Genomic DNA, 18,292 nt, shown 5'->3' with positions numbered 1-18,292 from the left:
GGGCCTGAACCCAGGTACACTCTACCAGTGAGCCACAATCCCAGCCCTTTTTCACTTTTTATTTTGAGACAGGGTCTTGCTTAGTAGCTGAGGCTGGTCTTGAACTTGCAAACTTCTTGCCTCGGCCTCCTGAGTTACTGGAATTACAGGCCTAAAACTGCACCTGGTTTCACTTGGTACTTGAGGACAGGTTGACTCTGCATGGTCTGGACCTATACACTCCCTCCTCCCTGGAGCTTACGTCACCGTTGCAAAGTATGACTGTGATACTGAGTGATCAGACAAGGGCTAGATGGAGGGGACACTTTATAAATACCATAGGGAGAAGGGAAGTCTGCTCTTCTCTCACACACTGCTGTATCTCAGGATCTCAGCGAGGTCATAGCCAGTCACAGCAAAGGAGCTGCCTGAGGGATCACAGAATCGAGCACCACACACTTGGATGTCAGATACACACTCACCATGACAGTGTTCCACCTGGTGGGGGAAGAGGGTTGATCAGGGCCTATTGCCCTGTGCTTGGGCCGCCATTCCACCCTTCCCATGACACACACCTCAATGTAGCCACTCTCTGGGCTTCTTCTTAGCTTCCAGATGTGTACAAAGGTGTCCTCAGCTGCAGAAAGTAGCTATATTTAAAAAAAAAAAAAAATGGAGAAAGAGTGAAAATCAGAATTTCCTGACAGGATGGTTGCAGACTGGAACACCTGCTCAGGTACCCTGGGGAAGGGGGTCCCTGAGTACAGACCAAGCCTAGGTGCTCAGAGGAGAAAGAGTTTAGGCAGGTAGGAGTAGACTGACCTTGCCCACCTCAGGAGCGAGGTCCAGGGCACAGATGGCCCGTGCGTGGGCATTGATCTGGACATGTAGAGTTCCTGTAGTGGCCTCATATAGACGTATTTGGCCGTTCCCATAGCCTGCTGCTATGATCCCCTGCCATAGCTGCACAGAGGGGCATGGTATCCTGCAAAGGTGACATTTAACTTTGGTTTCTCCAGACTCACTCCCACTCCCCACCCTGAAATACATCAGGAAGGCCACAGCTCCCTTTTGCCTCACCTACCCGAATCCTGGAATGCGGGTCAGTAATGTGAATTCAGACCCTGATCGCCAGACACACAACAAGCCTGAATCATCAGCTGTCACCATGTCAGCCACGCTATCCTGAGGGGAAAGGTGGGATCAGCTCTTCCCTTTCTTCCCTGCTATGGTCCTGAGTATAGGGCAGGAGGGGAAGGGAGGCCATATTTGTATCTTTGCCTCTCCAAGGAAAGGACAAGATGTGGACCCCTCATCGAGTGGACCCACTAGAAATCCTCTTCAGGATTTCCTCAAGCAGACTGCTTCCCTTGCATTTTCTTATAGGATTAAAAGTACCGCATCTCCACCCTGGCATCTGTATTAGAAGGGAATAAGTAACTGTCCTTGTTGAATGGATGATGAAATTGAAGTGATAGTGTCATGACTTTTTGGAGGTCTTACAATGAATCATGAGTGACTCTGGGCCTCTTGATCTCCAACACCAGACAGCCTTGGACAAGGTGCCATGGACAATACAAATCAGAAAATACACACCCTATTCTCAAGAGGTTTGCAATTCAGTTGGGGAGACAAGAGTTGTCTTTGAGGGCAGTTTAGCTAAACCAATTCAGGGTTTAGCTAAAAGAGATTAGAGTGGGAGCTGAAATATGCTCCAGGAGAGGTGGCCTCTGGAGTTGGGCCTAAATAAGTAGTACTTGCTCAAGTCCACAGAAGGAAGCTATGTGTATTAGAGCTGGACAGCATCATAGAAACCATTTTTTTTCCAATTCCTCAATCCATACCAGTATCAAAGGGCTTAATGAACTATAAAATGCCACCTAAAGTACCTCTAGTTTTATCACTGAAGCTGAAGTTGTTGAAGTCTAGGAAGGAACAGATTTGCCCAAAGCCATCCAGCTGCTTCGTGGTAGAACCAAGACTCAAACCCAGGTCTGTTGCCTCCCAGGGTGGGTAAGGTTCCTAGGCTCACCAAGATGGATAAGAGAAGTCTACTCACCTGTCCCTGGGCAGGCTCCGTTGCAATATCTGTGACTGCTGTCTGGTGTCCAGCAAGCTCCTCACTCAGTACAATGTTGGGACCCTTTGCTGGGATGTCAAACACCAGCACCCGTCCTGTCCATGTTCCTGCAGCCAGAACCAGCACCCCCTGGATGACTTCTTGACCCTCCTAGGTTTTTAACCACCACACTCAGCACTCTTTCCATACTCTACCTTAGTAACAAACCCATTATTCCAACAACCTGGCTCCTCTACTCACTGCCTTCATCCTACCCCATCCTTTCTATCCCTTTCTCTTTCACCCTCCTATCTAACCCTTCATAATTTCCTCAGTGCCTCAACATTCTCCTGGCTGAAACCCACACCCCTATCTCCATTTCCCTAATGCCCTCCCTGCCCCTGGCCCCCTCACCCACACAGATGAAGTGGCCACTGGCAGCAATTCCTCGAGCAAACACAGCCTGTACTGAGTGTGAAAAGGGAAAACTATCAGAAATAGCACCTTCCCCAGCCTTGGTAAACACTTCTTATGCCTACCCACCCCACTTTGTCCTGCAGGTACCTGAAGAGGTATCTCCAGAATCCAGTGCATGCCAGTAGACCATGATGGAACCATCAGACTCATACATCTGGAACAGAGGGGCAAGGATAGGCCATGGTCCAGCTGATCTTTGCTGAGTCTTGTACAGAGTTCTTCACATATCCATGTTAACTTTAGTCCATTTAATCCTTAAAACCATTCTGGGAGACAGACACTATTTTTTCAGAGGAGGATAACTAGGGTAGGCCTAAGGTTATACAGGTAGTAAAGAGGCTGATGGTGATGACAAGGAGGCACTTGGGAACTAGAGAAAATGGAAGATGAGAAATAGAGGAAGAGCAGGCTACAAATGTAAAAAGTTTGGAAGAGACTGCAGGAAAGTGCAGAAAGGTCTAAGGGAGGTCTAAAGGAGGGGAGTTGACTGGTGGGAGTCTTCTTACCTGTATCCCTCTATGTGAGGTGAGTACCAGCAGTACTCGGAAGGGGAGGACACACCAGTGGACCTGGAGGTAGGTGGATCAGAATAAGGAGAAAATCAGAGTAGGGGATATGAGGCATCAGAAGAGTGGAAATTCAGAGAATTAGGGGAAGGCCTATTTCTTGAGGTTTGAAAAGGATGGGGGTGGGGTAGGTCTGAGTTCACCAACACCTCACCCAACTCTGTGCCTCACCTGAGTGATAAGTGGGGGGCTCACTCCAGCGCCCTCTTTGGCGTGAAGCTGGCGCTGGGCCAATGGTACACCCTCAGGGGCAGCGCTGAGAAGCTGGGCGCTTGGTCCGTGGACCACAGCAAAATGCATGAGGTTGCGGGCGGGCAGCTGCAGCACACTGAGGTTGTTACACAGGGCGGCGGCTGAGCCTCGAAGGGGGACGGAGCGCTCCCGGCGGAACATCCTGGGGGAAGAAACACCCCAATCCCAGGGCGCAAAGGGAAAAGATCACAGTAGAGATTCCTGGGGGTGGGAGGAGCAATCATGAGGCACTGAGGGAGACCCCTGAGACTGGGTGATGTGATGAAGTGCCCCGAGAACATGATAGGTAAGGGTCTCACGGCGGGAGGAAGGTCTCCTACACCAGAAGAGGGGAGTCCCAGGGCTGAGTCACAGGACGATGGGGAATCCCAGAGGAGGAATGGTGATGACACAGGAGCCGGTGGCCCCAGGTGCCCAAGCCAAAAGGGCGGGATGAGGCCCCCAGGCCCTTCCTCTCTGGACTTGGTTCCCTATAATAGCATCCTGTCAGGGTCTTAGATCACACCCGCAGCCCCACATCTCCTTGCCTGACTGCTGGATCCTTCGGTCTCTCCGAATCCGCCGCCACCATAGAGACGACGCACCCACGCAGGCTATTGGGCGGAGCGAACGGTCGGAACGTGCTGAGCGCGGCGCGGTTGCCGGGGAAACTGTGGGCGGGGCGAGCAATCCAACGCTCTCCGTGGTCTCCGAGGCGACCGTTAGGCGGCGGCAGCGTCCGCAGCAGAGACGCGTCAAGGAATCAGCCGGGACACCCGGGTTGGAGCGATTGCCGGGGCGATGGCGCATGATGGCTCGGTGAGCTTCAGCTCAAGGGGGGGTGCGTCGGCCAGTAAGGTCGGTGTCAGAAAGAGTGGGCCATTCTGCGCGGCCTGGGCGTTCAAGATGACCGAGGAAGCCATATCCGTACTTGGGCAGAAAGCCTACATCTGCACTCATTTGCACTTTGCCCCCTCGCGCCCTGTCACTCTGGGACCTCTCAGGAAAGAGTCAATGAATGATTTGGGGCTCGAGAATAAAAAGTGAATTTGGAAACAGCTAACACATATTATAAATTTCTTTCACCGAGCTTGCCATTTCAATGGATAAACCAGAATTGGTCAGGCAGCTGGGGGGGAGGTGTTGATGGATAAATCCTCTATTTCGAGAATTTCAGAAGGAACAAATGGATTAAACAACTATGAGGTTGCATTTGAAAGTCAAATTGTTCCAAAGCCAAGAAATTTTAAAATAAAGAAAACATATCTGAAGAGCCTTTGTGCACAAGTATCCTATCTCTCACCCACCACCCCTCAAATCAGGCCAGGTCTAGGCACCATCGCAGGGGTCAGATGAAAGACTGGGAGAGGTCTAAGGAACCAAATGTTATCCTAGTGCTTCCTGTTCTTGCTGGTGGAAAGGCGAAAAGAGGTGTAAGGGATTTGGGGTTCAGTGTGAGGTTTAGGAAACATCAGATTTGAGGGAGAATGAATTTTAGGGAATATCAAGTATGAGTTTAGAAGGTTGGAGGGCAGTAGATAAAAGTTTGGGAAGATTGCTTTTGGAAGTCAATTTTGGAAGGAACCAGGTTCAGAGAGACTGTTGTAGGGAAGTGAGAAGTCTCCCAAGAGAGTAAGTTACCATGTCTCTAAAGTGAGTTTTGAGGACTAGTCTTCTTTTTAAGTACATTAATTACAAAAGGATACAAACTCATTGTAGAGAACTTATAAAATAGAGAAAAACAGAAAATAAACATACCTTCTGTAATTGTTTTGATGTTTTATTTTTCCTTAATACATATTTGTCTATATATCTGATGTAATTGACAAGCAACTTTGTATCTTGTTTCTTTTACTTAACATTATATCATGAACATTTTCTTATGCCATTGGGAATTCTTCCTAAAAATTATTTTTTAATCATTGCCTAACATTCTATTACACAGATACAGCATAATTATCACCTTTTTTTCTTGGATATGTTTCAGTATTCTAGTGTATAGCATCACAGAGAATATATATCAGAAAATATATTTTAATCTTTATTTCAGAATATGCCTTTTGAATGCCTTTATAGAATTGAAATGTCAGGGTCAAAGGTCAAAAACATTTCTCTCTCTCTCTCTCTCTCTCTCTCTCTCTCTCTCTCTCTCTCGTACCAGGAATTGAATCTAGAGGTGCTTATCCACTGAACAGTTCCCAGCCCTTTTTATTTTTTATTTTAAGACAAGATCTCACTAAGTTGTTGAGAGCCTCACTAAGTTGCTGAGACTGGCCTCAAATTTGCTATCCTCCTGCCTCAGCCTCACCAGTCACTGGGATTATAGATATATGCCACAGTGACAGATTCCTCCTTCTTTTTTTGAGATGGTGTCTTGCTATGTTGTCCAGGCTGGCCTGAACTACTGGGCTCAAGTGATCCTCCTGCCTTAGCCTTCAGAGTAATCACTAGTACAAGCATCTGTCATTACACTTGTCTTAAAAATATTTTTAATGTTCTTGATACATACCACTGAATGGCTTTCCAAAAATATTTTTCCACTTAATATTCCCATCAGCATGGTGTCACATTATGTACTTTGCTGGCATGAGTATTCTTATGTTAAAATAATTTTTTGAAGTACTGGAGATTGGACCCTGAGCTACCTCCCTACCACTATTTTTTTTTTTTTTTTTGAGATAGGATCTCTAAGTTGCTGAAGCTGGCCTCAAACTGGAGATTCTCCTACCTCAGCCTTCTGAGTTATCAGCCTCCTGAGTTTCTGGGATTCCAGAGATGCATCACCACACCTGGCTTTAAAAATAATTTCTTTTCTTTTCTTTTTTGGTACCAGGGATTGAACTCAGGGGCACTAGACCACTGAGCCACATCCCTAGCCCTATTTTGTATTTTATTAGAGACCAGGTGTCACTGAGTTGCTTAACACCTCGATAAATTGCTGAGGTTGGCTTTGAACTTGCAATCCTCCTGCCTCTGCCTCCCAAACCACTGCGATTACAGGCATGCTCCACTGTGCCAGGCCAAAAAAATTTCTCTTAAGATGACCTAAAAGTGAGAATATAAATTAAATGTATATCTTTTGATAAAATTGAGGATTAGACATCTTTTCAAATATGTATTAAATCATCTACAGTTTCTCTTTTATGAAATGTTGTTTTATCTTTGGTATCTTAAATGGCTTTTCCCTTTTATATGAGTTTTTAATGTATTTGGAGATATATATCCTTTTTGTATGTGTTTCAAATATTTTTAATTTGAGAGATAGGATAAAATCAGGTTCTGAAATTAGACAAACTGACAGAAATTCTGACTATTTTCTAGTTGTGTGATCCTAGGCAAATCACATAAAATAGGGATAAAAATGGTAGTTAACAATATAGAAGACATACAAAATAGCACCAGTAATTCCAGCTTGCTTATTTTCTCATTCTTCTCAAGTTCTTTGAACTCTCAATGACTTTGGACACTTTGCACTCCTGCAATTAGCAAGGACCATGGGGTTAGAGCTTTATGTAAGCTTCATCTAAAACTCTGTGCTTCCAAGCAAATTATGGCTAACTTCTGCCAAGCTTCAGTTTCTTTGTCTGTAAAACAACCTTAGTGGACTTATGAAAATTAAAGCAATTAGCAACATGATAGTCTCTTAGTAAATTGTCCCCTTCCCTTTCTACTAAATAATTTCTGTAAGCTTCCTTCAGTCGCACTTCTCTGTTACCTGCCCTGAGTGCCGTTTCATTCCCACAGAGGCAGGAAAGACAGGAGAGGCAGGCCCGAGACCGAGGGATGACCCGATCCAAGGCTGAGAAGGCGCGACCGCCCACCGTGACGGTGCCACAGGTGGAGATCGTGCCTGGGCGGCTTAATGAGGCCGAGTGGATCGCGTTAACCGCTATCGAGGAGGGCGAGGACGTAGTGGGGGACATCCTGGCGGATCTGCTGGCTCGAGTCATGGATTCCGCCTTCCAAGTCTACCTGACCCAGCAGGTGGGTCTGGATCCTGGTCTTCCAGACTCAATTTCTCCCGACCCACCATTCCTTGCGGGACTGAGATGCTTCCTCACTTTCGCAGTGCATTCCATTTACCATCAGTCAGGCCCGGGAGGCCATGCTGCAGATCATTGAGTGGCGCTTCCTGGCTCGGGACGAGGGAGAATCAGCAGTGGCTGAGGACCCCACATGGGGCGAGGATGAAGAGCCCCTGGCGTGCACGACCGATGCTTGGGCTCAGGGCTCTGTACCCGTGCTGCACACACCTGCCTCGGAGGTTCTGGAGGAGAATTGCCAAGTTGAAGTAAGCCTCCTTCCTAGCCCAGCGTCCCGCCGCGTCTTTGATCTACTTAGGGGCCTTTCAGGACTCCTGTCCTTAATTCTTCTCTCCCTTTCTGACCTCTCACCATCCCGGTGCATTTCCGCAGGACCTGGAGAACCTGGACCGGATCCCTTTAAGAAGATCGGGGCCGGGAAGAGCCTCCCAAGAACTGACGGAATCTCGGGAGCGTTCTCTGAGTGTCACCTTGGGTCCCCAGCCCAATCCGGAGCTGTTTCTGGAGGCAGAGCTCGGGGATACTCTGGAGGAACCTGATCGTGGGGCAAGAAGCCACTCTTCCTTGGTTGGGTTCTTGAATGGGAGTGTACAACCGTCATTGGAAGTGGAACTTGCAGAGAGTCCTCGTCCTTTCCCGGAGCTGTCCCAGGTAGCCCTTCCCCGGGCCTCTGTGGAGAGCCAGAGCCCACAGCACCTCAGGGGCCCCCTGTCGCTGGAGGACTTCTACTCTTGCGTTCCCCAACCAGACGCGGCTGGGGACCAGTTGAAGCGCAAGACCCAGGCGATGTCCCCCAATGCCTCAGGCGTGTTAGTACCCTTCTCCTCCAAGGGCGACACCAGTGCTCTCAGTGCAACAGTGTCCTCCCAGTCGCAGCAGCCTGTGTACTTGGATTCGCGGCGTGGCGCGCTTCAGTCCAGGGTGGATCGCAAGGCAGCCGAGGTGCGCTTGGACCCTGCGCGGCTTCCCCGCCACTGGGTGCGCCCCCTGGCTGAGGTCTTGGTTCCAGACTCCAAGGTTCACCCCTTGGAAGCCTACCGTAAGCGCCAGCAGGGAAAGATCCAGGCCCAGGTTGGACTCCAAACCCCTGGCCCCCAAGTCCCTGCATCCCTGGCTGCGTTCTTCCCTCTACAACCTGACATTCCTTTCCGTGCTGTGGGCCCAGAACCCAGACTCCAATTACCCACTTTAAACTTAGGCCCACCATCACTATCCTTTGGGTCGAAGCTACCTTTCCCAAGCCCTGGGATTCATTTCCTTGGCACACACCCGGCAGTTGTTGAAGCTGCTCACAGGTCCAGCCCCAGTGTGTGGCCCAGAGCCAAGTGGCCCAGTGGCTGGGAGAGGGAGGCTGAGCTGCTGGGCAACCTGTGGGCTGGCCGCACCCGTGTGCCCCCACAGGGCCTGGGGCTTGCTGAAAAGGATGGCCAGGCTTCTGGATGGCCCCAAACAATGCCTCAGGTCCTTGAGGCCACATCCCAGGTATTCTGGAGGCCAGTGTTGGTGCCAGAAGCAGTGAAGTTGGCTCCTGGTGTGAGCATGTGGAACCGTAGCACCCAGGTGCTGCTTAAGTCTGCTGTGTCCCAAGAGGAAGACAAAGAAGAAGGAGGCACCTCTCCTGCAGTTGAGCAGCGGCCCATCCAGAAAGGTGTGTCCAAACCTCATGTGACAGCAGAACAGCTAACAAAGAGTGCAACTCCCAAAGTGTGGCTGCTCCCCTCAAAGCCCATGCCCCATTCCGGTTCTTGAACCTCTGGCAGTGGGAATTTCACCTACCCTGTGCCTGCCTGTCAGAAATAAAACACCTGAATTGCTCTAGGAATTGGTTTGATGTTACTTCCAAGGGTGTCTATTCTCTCACTGAACGCCAGGGGGAGCAGTTGTCCTGCAGGCCTAAAAAGAAGATGGAACAAGGGCTCCAGGGGATAGCCCCATCACCATCCTTAGGAGACCCTGCTTTAGGGACTAGGCTGTTCCCCAGCAGAGGCATTCTGCAAAGGAGTGTATATAAAGTCTGCAAAAAGAGCTCTAGTTCATAGAGGAGAAATTTCTGTTTTATTAGGCATGGAAGGGGATGGTCCTGCCTAAGCACAAAATAACTAAAGATAAGAGGAACTTGATTTGCACCCCTGGTTCTTGGAGCTTAGTCTGTTCATCTTAGACTGCAAATCCAAGTTTTACTTTTGGGTAGAGGTTTGCCATAAACTCCACACCTGCCTCATCGCTAGTCCCCACGATGCAATGTGTTCTAGCCCCCACCCCTCCAAGCACTTCCCAGTGGCCAGGTGGCAGTCTCTGCTATGTTGCTGTGAGCTTCACTCAGCACCCTGGGCTGAAGCCCTGGATTTTTCTTATGTTTCTGGGTTCACCTGCTTGCTCAATATGGGCAGCTCTGGCAGGAGTCTCAGGCCTGTTACACAGAAGTGACTGGGCAGACAGCAATAATGACTGGGCTGAGCACTTCTCCTACCCTGTCACATCACTAGACCTCAGTCCTCAATAATCCCAGGACAAGAGGGGATCATTCTCCACTCTTAACACCCTTGCCTTTCCCCTTATTCCAATGCCTTCTAGTCTCCACCCAGACTGTTCTACTCTGAAGGTGCCCTGCCATGGGCATTGGGAAAATTGTGGCCTGGTAGCTGGCTTTTCATGGGCCCCATGTAGTTCCTACCTCCAGAGCTGGAGAAGCCAAGCCCTCATCTGAAATGGTGGAGTGGTGGCCCTGGGTGGTCTGGAGTGTGGAAGGCAAGTACAGGCCTCAATTACAAGGAGCCCACCATGCCAACACAGGCCTGTGGCATAGTGAGCCATGCTGAGGCAAACCAGGGCTCACTGAATTGTCCCATTGGTGACCCAGCCCTAGATGATGAGCAGTAAGAGGTAGGGCAGACCTAATGGGATTGCAGGGCTAACCAATAGCATTGATACTTTCCAAGGCCTGATTAGCATAAATTTGGACCAATAATGTTGATTCAAGAGCTATATAAACCCCTAGACTAGCACATTCAAGTGGTCACCCCTAGTGGGCTCCCTCTCACCCCAGAGAGATCTGTATTTGCTACTCACTTGAATAAATCCTACCTTTAAAAAAATTTAGTTATAGATGAACACAATACCTTTATTTAATTAATTTATTTTTATGTGGTGCTGAGAATCGAACCCAGTGCCTCATACATACTAAGCAAGCACGCTACCACTGAGCCACAACCCCAACCCCTAAATCCTACTCTTTTACACTTATTCTTTCTATGTGTGGATTTTATTCTTCAAATTCAGGAGAAAAGAAACCAGAAAGAAGAAATTGGTGGAGAGCTGCTGGGGTCTGCTGCAACACTGGAGGGCATAGACCACTTATTAAGAGCTGCAACATGCCACTGGATAGTAGTGGAGAAGAATCAGCTTTGCCAGCTGTGACATTTGGAGCTGGCACCTGCCATAATTAGTTTCTAATACCAAAATAGGTTTTCTTGGCTTCAGAGGCCTACAACTTACACAGACTCCCCCCACCAGCAGAAATGAAGAATTAAGTTTCATCTCAAACTCTGGTGTCACTAGAAGCATGGATCCATGCAGTTTCCTGCCTGGCAAGAAGGACATCAGATTTGTGGCTTCCATTTGGATTTTTGCCCAGTGGCATTTGCAGAAGTGTCCTGAGATATACCTGCTGGTAAACAGTGCTGGAATCAGTGATATGTACCATGACTTTCTTCTCCACAAACATTCCAGGATCTCTTTCCTAACTCAGGAACTCCAAAACAGGCATCTCCAAAGCCTAACGTACATTCTGCTGAATCCATGTATTGCATCTATACACTCCCCTAAAAATCCTACCTTGAGTCAGAGGGAAAACTTCATTGCCTCCATCTTTGCCTATACATTGTGACATTTCTACTGAGCCCCAATATATCTCCCTAAACTGTTATCCTTCCATCACCTATATTCTCATCTCTTCCCAGGATATTCCAAGACACTTACCCCCAAGAGCCTAGATTTCACCTTTACCACTAACTATGTTGAGTCCTTTCTGCTTTCAGATCCACTCTGAGGTAATGAAGGATGGATGCTAACCTTCTGTGATGCCTACTCTTCTTTATACCCCAGCATTCTGGTTATTTACTGGCTTTCATGGTTGCCTTCCATGAGAATCCCCCATAACACACACACACACACACACACACACACACACACACACACACACACACTTCTTGGAATCCAGTCACTTGCTGAGGATGACCCAGCACACTTGTGTCACTTAGCAGGAGCACCCAGTTGGTACAAATCAGGATTAGGAAGCTGCTGGCAGAATTAGTCAGCTCCAAATACAACCAGCAAGGGGATATGAGAGCCCATCCTTCTTCCTCATCTGTTAGTTCTAGACAGACAAAGAGTTAGTCATTGCAACAGATTTTTTTTTTTTAAACCAGGTATTGAACCTAAGGGCACTTAACCATTAAGCCACATCCCCAGTCCTTTTCTTTTTCTTTCTCTTTTTTGGAGGGTGTGGGGTTGGTGGGTACCAGGGATTAAACCCAGGGGCACTGAACTTTGAACTTGTGATCTTCCTGCCTCAGTTTCCCACACTGTTGGGATTCCAGGTGTGCACCACTGTGCCCAGCAGGTGGGTAACATCTTAGAGTGTAGTAGAATTGCTTTCCTGTTTTGAAATTCTCTCTCTCTGAAAGAATACATTCTGTCTCTGTTCTTTAGTGTTTACTCCAGATTTTCAAATCTGCATATTTAACAGTTTTTTCTTTGTTTGTTTTTGCAGTACTGAGGGCTGAATTGAGAGGGGCACTCTATCACTGAGCTACATCTCTAGCCCTTTTTGTTATGTGAGACAGGGTCTCACCAAGTTGCCCAGGCTGGATTGTAACTTGTGATCCTCCTGCCTCAGTCTCTTGAGTCTCTAGGATTACAAGCAAGTACCACTGAGCCCTGCTGGAATGTATTTTTTTATTTTAAATTTTATGAAATCGAAATCTAAACTATATGAAGTATTTTCAGGGCTAGGGAGTGACTCAGTGGGAGAGGTCTTGCCTAGTATGCTTGGGAGCCTGTGTTTGATACTTAGTACTGAAAAAAATTCTGTTGTGAACATAACATCTTAATAAATGTGTGCCATAAATGCAAATACACACTGAATTTCAAAGACTTAGTAAAAAAAAAAAATGCTATCCCAACATTTACCATGTGTGTGTGTGTGTGTGTGTGTGTGTGTGTTATGGGGGATTGAACACAGAGAGATTCTTCCACTGAGCTACATCCCCAGCCTCTTTATTTTTTGAGACAGGGTCTTGCTAGATTACCCAAGCTGGCCTCCAACTTGGGATCCTTCTACCTCAGCTTCCCAAGTCATTGGGATTACAGGTGTGTGCCACTATGCCCAACTTCAATAGTATTTTTATACTGATGATTATTGCACATTGAAATGGTAATATTTTGGAAATATTAGTAAAAATATTGGGTAAAAATATATTGTTGTCAGGGTTGGTGGCAAAGATCTGTAATCCTTGTGATTTGGGAGGCTGAGCCAGGAGGATTTTAAGTTCATAGTCAGCCTCAGCTATTTAGCAAGGCCTTAAGTAACTAAGCAAGATCCTGCCTCAAAATTAAAAATAAAAAGGGCTGGAGATATAGCTCAGTGGTACAGTGCCCCAGGATTCAATCCTTGGTACCCCTCATATATATATATATATATATATATATAATTAACTTCACTTGTTTCTTTTTACTTTTTAGAATTGTGTCTTTAGAAATTATATATGTGGCTGACATGTGAAATTTAATTTTAATAATTTTCTCCCAAAATTTCTTTAAATTTATTAGTTTGTATATCAATTAAAGACAATTTCAAAATTTCATATGTCTACTAGATGGTGTTGGTATATCTAGATACTTCTTTTTTTTAAATATTATTTTTAGTTGTCAATGGACCTTTATTTTTATTTATTTTTATGTGGTGCTGAGAATCAAACCCAGTGTCTTACACATGCCAGGCAAGTGCTCTACCATTGTGCTATGACTCCAGCCCTAATCTAGATACTTCTCGCCCCTATATCTATCATCTTCCACATTTGGCTTTGTCACCATTGATTTGCCCTCTTCCTTCATCCATCACTTCTCCAAGCTTTGAAGCCTAAAAATCCGCCTCATTCTGGAAAATAGTATTCCTTCCTGAGAGGGGTTTCTCCCCCTTGATGCTTTCCCATGTCATCTAATGCCTAGAATTTCACCCCCAAGAGAACAGCTGTTCTTCGGTGTTCTGCATTATAGGTTGGGGGAATGGGCTGTAGCCACACAGCAGTTTGGGAGTCCTTGGGGTGTCATTCAGGCTCCTCATCAGAGGGGACCAAAGACTGGCTGGGTCCCTTAAAACAGCATTTATTAAGAAACAATAAAAAGGACAAAGACAGTATAATTTCCCTTGCAGGCCACTTAACCTAATGCAATATATTAACAAACAAACAATCACCCCCATAGTTCTTTTTTATTTTTTTAAATATTTTTTAGTTGTCAATGGATCTTTTATTTATTTAATTTATTTATTTACATGTGGTGCTGAGGAGTGAACCCAGAGCTTCACACATGCCAGGTAAGCACTCTACCACTGACCCACAACTCCAGCACCCCCCCAATAGTTCTCTTATAAGCATGACCTGTCCTTTATTTTATTTTTTACAATTATTTGTTTTTTTAGAAGTAGTTGAACACAATACTTTGTTTATTTTTATGTGGTGCTGAGGATCAAACCCAGGGCCTCGCATGTGTTAGACGAGTGTTCTACTGCTGAGCCACAACCCCAGCCCATGACCTGTCCTTTAGATTCAGTGGGTCTTCCCTTTCATGCTGCTGAACAGCATTTGAATTTTTTCTGCGTTCCACCTCCATCCAAGGCCTGGTAGCTTCACATCCCAAACTCAGCACATCTGTTAAAGGTTGTTCCAGTCATAAACATATACATATGTGTGTATATATCCATATATATATATACACACACACACACACACACACATACACATACATGCCAAGATATAAAGATATATATCCCCATATAGAACAAGGCATGATAATCTCAATGTAATAACAGGATGACCTTTAAACCTCCAAGACATATTATCCAGATTGTTCAGTAGGGATAAAAGCAAGGTTCAGTACAGTGTTCACAGGGAGCTGTTATTTGCATTTAAAATGCATAAGTTTCCAAAGTCTTACTCTGGGACAACACACACAAACACACACATAGACACACAACAACAACCAAGCATTAATAGTTGCTTTGAGAAGGAATCTGGGGAATGGGGTGAGTGGGATATGTATGTTTGTTTTTAAAATGTGCATATTTATAATAGCCAAAAGGTGGAAACAACCCAAATACCTCTCGAGGGAAAAATGGATAAAAAATTGGTATATTTATATGTTGGAATATTAATCCATCCTTAAAAAGGAATGAGATTCTGACACATGTTACAATTGGGATTAGCTTTGAAGACATTTGCTAAGTGAAATATACCAGGCATCAAAGAAAAAATATTGTATGATTCTACTACTTATATGAGGTGCTTAGAATAATCAAATTCATCAAGACAAAGAATGATAATTATTGGAGGTTGGGAAAGGGAAGAATGGGGAGTTAGTGTTTGTTTGGTACATTTTTTATTTATTTATTTTAATTTTGAGACAGAGTCTCGCTAAGTTGCTTAGGGTCTTGCTAAATTGCCAAGACTGGCTTTGAACTTGCCTCTTCCTCCTGAGCCTCTGGGATTACAGGGGTACACCACTGTGTCTGGCCTTATTTGGTACAGTTTTAGTGTGGAAAGATGAAAATGTTCTGCAGATGAATGGAAGTAATAATTGTACAAAAATGTTAATGCTACTGAACTGTATACTTTATAAAATAGTTAAATTAGCAAAGTGTATGTATATTTTACCAAAATAACAAATATGTATATGTAGTGGTCTCCCCTTTTAAAACTTATTTATTTATTTTGGTATTGGAGATTGAACCCAGGAGCACTTAACCACTGAGCTATCTCTAGCCCTTTTACATTTTTTGTGACAGGGTCTGGTCAATTTACTGAGCCTGGTCTTAACTTGCAATCCTTCTGCCTCAGACTCCAGATTGCTGCATTTTATAAGCATGCATCACTGCACCTGGTTGTAGTGCCTTTAAAAATTTTTCAATTTATATTTTATACTATTTCTTTCTCAACAAGTTTATTTGCTAAGGGATAAGGACACTTGTATGAGATCCATCAGGAATAGGGACTTGAAAGTGGAAGAAGTAGCTTGAAAGAATTGTTCAGAGGAAAGAGCTGTACCTACTGTGGTGGTGGTGATGGTGTGTGTATATGTGTGTGTTAGAGACAGAGACACAGATATCTCCCCTTCCCTCCATGGTTGTCTTTTAGGGTAGTGTTACTCTCNTTTTTTTTTTTTTTTTTTTTTTTTGAGACAGGGTCTCAATAAATTGCTGAGGTTGGTTTCTAACTTCTATTTTGCAATCCTGGGTCTCCATCTCCAAAGTCACTGGGATTACAGGCATGTACCTCTGGGTGCTGAGTTTATATCACTTCTCTTTCATTGAAGGAGATGGAGGTCATTTCTTCTAAAATTATAAATGCATTTATTATTTGACCAAGATGTATCTTACAGGTAAGCTTGCTTACACATGCAATGTGTATGGACACAGAGTTTCATTACAACTTTGTTTGTAACAGCAAAAGACTAGAAACAAAGTATCCAACTAGAGGAAGCTGGTTAATAAATTAAGTGTGTCCATACAATAGAGCTGGGAAAATGAATGAGGAAGACCTCTAATGTACTGATTTAGCTTCAGGATATATTGTTAAGTGAAGAAAACAAAGTACAAGTAAACATAGTGTATTACCTTTTGCACACACAAAAAAGAAGGAAGCCTGGTGGGGTTGGAGCATGTCTGTAATCTTAGCAATTGGGGAGGCTGAGGCAGGAGGATTGCAAATTTGAAGCCAGCCTCACCAACTTAGTGAAACCCTTTCTCAAAATTAAAACAACAAGGTTTGGGGATAGAGGATATAGCTCTGTGGTAAAGTACCCCTGGGATCAATCCCCAGTACCAAGAAAAAAAAAAAGGAAGAAAGGAGACAATATATTTGTGCTCATATTTAAATAAACTACTGAGGATATGAATAAGACACTACCAATAAGAGTTACCTACCAAGAATGATGGAGCAGGTTTGAAGAAGGGTTGAAGGTTGTTTTCTAAGTACATACTTTTGAATCTTACTATTTTTTAATATTATTTTTAAATTTTTTAAATTCTAATTTGTTATATATGACAGCAGAATGCATTACAGTTCATATTACACATATAGAGCACACTTTTTCATATCTCTGGTTGTATACAAAGTATATTCACACCATTTGTGTCTTCATACATGTACTTAGGGAAATGATGTCCATCTCATTCCACCATCTTTTTTACACCCCTTGCCCCCTCCCTTCCCTTTGCCCTATCTAGGGTTCCTCTAATCTTCACATGCTTCCCCTCCCAACCCCAATATAAATCAGATAAAATATCCAGCATATGTTTTTTTGGGATTGGCTAACAACTCCACTTAGCATTATATTCTCCAACTTCATCCATTTACCTGCAAATGCTATGATTTTATTCTCTTTTAATGCTGAAAAATGTTCCATTGTGTATTGAATCTTATTTTGATGATGATAGGATGATGATGATTTTTTGGTACCAGGGATTGAATCCAGACACACATTCCCAGCCCTTTTTATGTTTTGAGTCAAGGTCTCTCTGAGTTGCTTAAGGCCTCTCTAAATTGCTGAGGCTCATTTTGAATTTGGAAACCTCCTGCCTCAGCCTCCCAAGTCACTGGGATTACAGGCATAGGCCACCAGGCCCATTTATTTTGATTTTTGAACCATATGGAAATATTATTCATTCAGAATAATTTTAAAAATGTAGAAAGTGAAATGGGGGGGGGAGGATGAGTAGTAGAGGGGTGAACAATTCATCCCTTCTATCATTACCTCTCACTCCCACTCACCATCAATTTTATGTATATTTTGGGTTGTTTTGAACTTGAGATTACTGAGACAAACATATCTTTGTAATAGTTATATTTCAAACTCAGATTCATTCCATTCTCCTAACAATCAGGTGAAATTGATACTATTATCAGATCCTCAAAAGAGGATCATTAACATCCTCCTTTACAAATTGAGGAAACAGAGGCACGGAGAAGTTAGGTAATTGGCCCAAGATCTCACCTAGCTAGTAAATTGCAGTTAGAATTCGAGCCCATGTCCGTGAAATCCTGGCTCTCCCAACATCTTTATACAAACATTTTTGCAAACTTATTTGGTTATTTATTTAGATTACATTATTAGAAGTGGGCACACTGAGTCAAGAAGTTTAATTTTTTAGAATATAAAAGCTCCAAATGCCATTATGAAAATTTGAATTATTTTACATTACCATCAAAAAGGCATGAGAATGTTTCCATCCACATATGATGGCTGACACTGAGTAGCAGCAAAATTTATGTTTTTCTCCAGCCAAGCCAACAAAATATGGTTTATTGCTACTGTTTTAACTGGCAGTTTACCACTCAAAAGCTTGTAAAAGGTTCTCCAAATCTTCTACACAGTCTTCCCTTCGCCGACGGAGGGCGCTGGCCACCACGCACCTCTCAACGAAGGTCCTTATCAGCTTCCCAGGCTCACTGCGCATGCGCTTATCACGCCCTAGTTGTCCAGCTGTGTGCCTGATCGATGTTTTTTCCGCCAAGCTTGGCTACCACTTCTAAGCCAGGCGGGTACTGCGGAAAAGAGTAGTGTTTTCTGTAAATTCAGAGCGCCCCTGGGTTTCTGGGACGAGGGGTTCTCAAGTGAGTCTGGGGGGTCGGGCGGCGCGTCGGGAAGCCCACGAGGGCGGG

At 44.8% G+C, this 18,292-nt stretch overlaps 3 protein-coding genes and 1 long non-coding RNA gene across 5 annotated transcripts in view; 2 read left to right on the top strand and 2 right to left on the bottom strand.

Moving 5' to 3' along the window:
* Positions 1 to 53: 53 nt before the first annotated feature.
* Positions 54 to 4,017, bottom strand: Wdr54 (WD repeat domain 54). Of its 2 annotated transcripts, none has more exons than XM_048787406.1 (10): positions 3,861 to 4,017; positions 3,253 to 3,475; positions 3,022 to 3,084; positions 2,603 to 2,669; positions 2,453 to 2,506; positions 2,039 to 2,166; positions 1,064 to 1,164; positions 802 to 964; positions 555 to 629; positions 54 to 477 (listed from the first exon to the last, which is right to left on the bottom strand). In XM_048787406.1, the coding sequence occupies exons 1-10, from the start codon at positions 3,902 to 3,904 to the stop codon at positions 346 to 348; spliced, it is 1,050 nt and encodes a 349-aa protein (XP_048643363.1). In that variant the 5' UTR covers positions 3,905 to 4,017; the 3' UTR covers positions 54 to 345. The 2 variants fall into 2 exon arrangements, with proteins under 2 accessions (XP_048643363.1, XP_048643364.1); XM_048787407.1 differs by having other exon boundaries at positions 3,253 to 3,534; positions 3,861 to 3,928.
* CUNH2orf81 (chromosome unknown C2orf81 homolog) lies at positions 3,964 to 9,177 on the top strand. Its single transcript, XM_015499815.2, has 4 exons — positions 3,964 to 4,131; positions 7,057 to 7,296; positions 7,382 to 7,603; positions 7,728 to 9,177. Exons 1-4 carry the CDS (start codon positions 4,114 to 4,116, stop codon positions 9,102 to 9,104), a joined length of 1,857 nt encoding a protein of 618 aa, XP_015355301.2. The 5' UTR covers positions 3,964 to 4,113; the 3' UTR covers positions 9,105 to 9,177.
* An 8,928-nt stretch (positions 9,178 to 18,105) lies between these two features.
* Positions 18,106 to 18,292, top strand: part of Dctn1 (dynactin subunit 1) — a 31,377-nt gene continuing 31,190 nt past the window's right edge. Inside the window, exon 1 of the mRNA XM_048787386.1 lies at positions 18,106 to 18,244. The gene's annotated coding sequence lies outside the window, so the exon portion shown is untranslated. The remainder of the gene's footprint in view (positions 18,245 to 18,292) is intronic.
* The window catches only part of LOC125611832, a 6,314-nt gene continuing 6,160 nt past the window's right edge, over positions 18,139 to 18,292 (bottom strand). Inside the window, exon 3 of the long non-coding RNA XR_007342065.1 lies at positions 18,139 to 18,175. This is a non-coding gene — a long non-coding RNA (uncharacterized LOC125611832). The remainder of the gene's footprint in view (positions 18,176 to 18,292) is intronic.

This window comes from Marmota marmota, unplaced genomic scaffold (genome assembly GCF_001458135.2).
Source record: "Marmota marmota marmota unplaced genomic scaffold, marMar, whole genome shotgun sequence".
Taxonomy (NCBI): Eukaryota; Metazoa; Chordata; class Mammalia; order Rodentia; family Sciuridae; genus Marmota; species Marmota marmota.
Note: the sequence above shows the minus strand (reverse complement) of the source record. Positions and strands in the feature narration are given on the sequence as shown.

What these genes read in the sequence shown, in the direction of transcription:
- Wdr54 (XM_048787406.1), bottom strand. Translation starts at nt 3,904, where the DNA reads ATGGTGGCGGCGGATTCGGAGAGACCGAAGGATCCAGCAGTCAG. An exon ending in TTCTGGAGATACCTCTTCAG is followed by an intron (nt 2,507 to 2,602) that starts GTACCTGCAGGA and finishes TTTCACACTCAG; the next exon opens with TACAGGCTGTGTTTGCTCGA. An exon ending in TCGCTCCTGAGGTGGGCAAG is followed by an intron (nt 630 to 801) that starts GTCAGTCTACTC and finishes TTTTAAATATAG; the next exon opens with CTACTTTCTGCAGCTGAGGA.
- CUNH2orf81 (XM_015499815.2), top strand. An exon ending in AAGTCTACCTGACCCAGCAG is followed by an intron (nt 7,297 to 7,381) that starts GTGGGTCTGGAT and finishes TCACTTTCGCAG; the next exon opens with TGCATTCCATTTACCATCAG. An exon ending in AGGAGAATTGCCAAGTTGAA is followed by an intron (nt 7,604 to 7,727) that starts GTAAGCCTCCTT and finishes GCATTTCCGCAG; the next exon opens with GACCTGGAGAACCTGGACCG.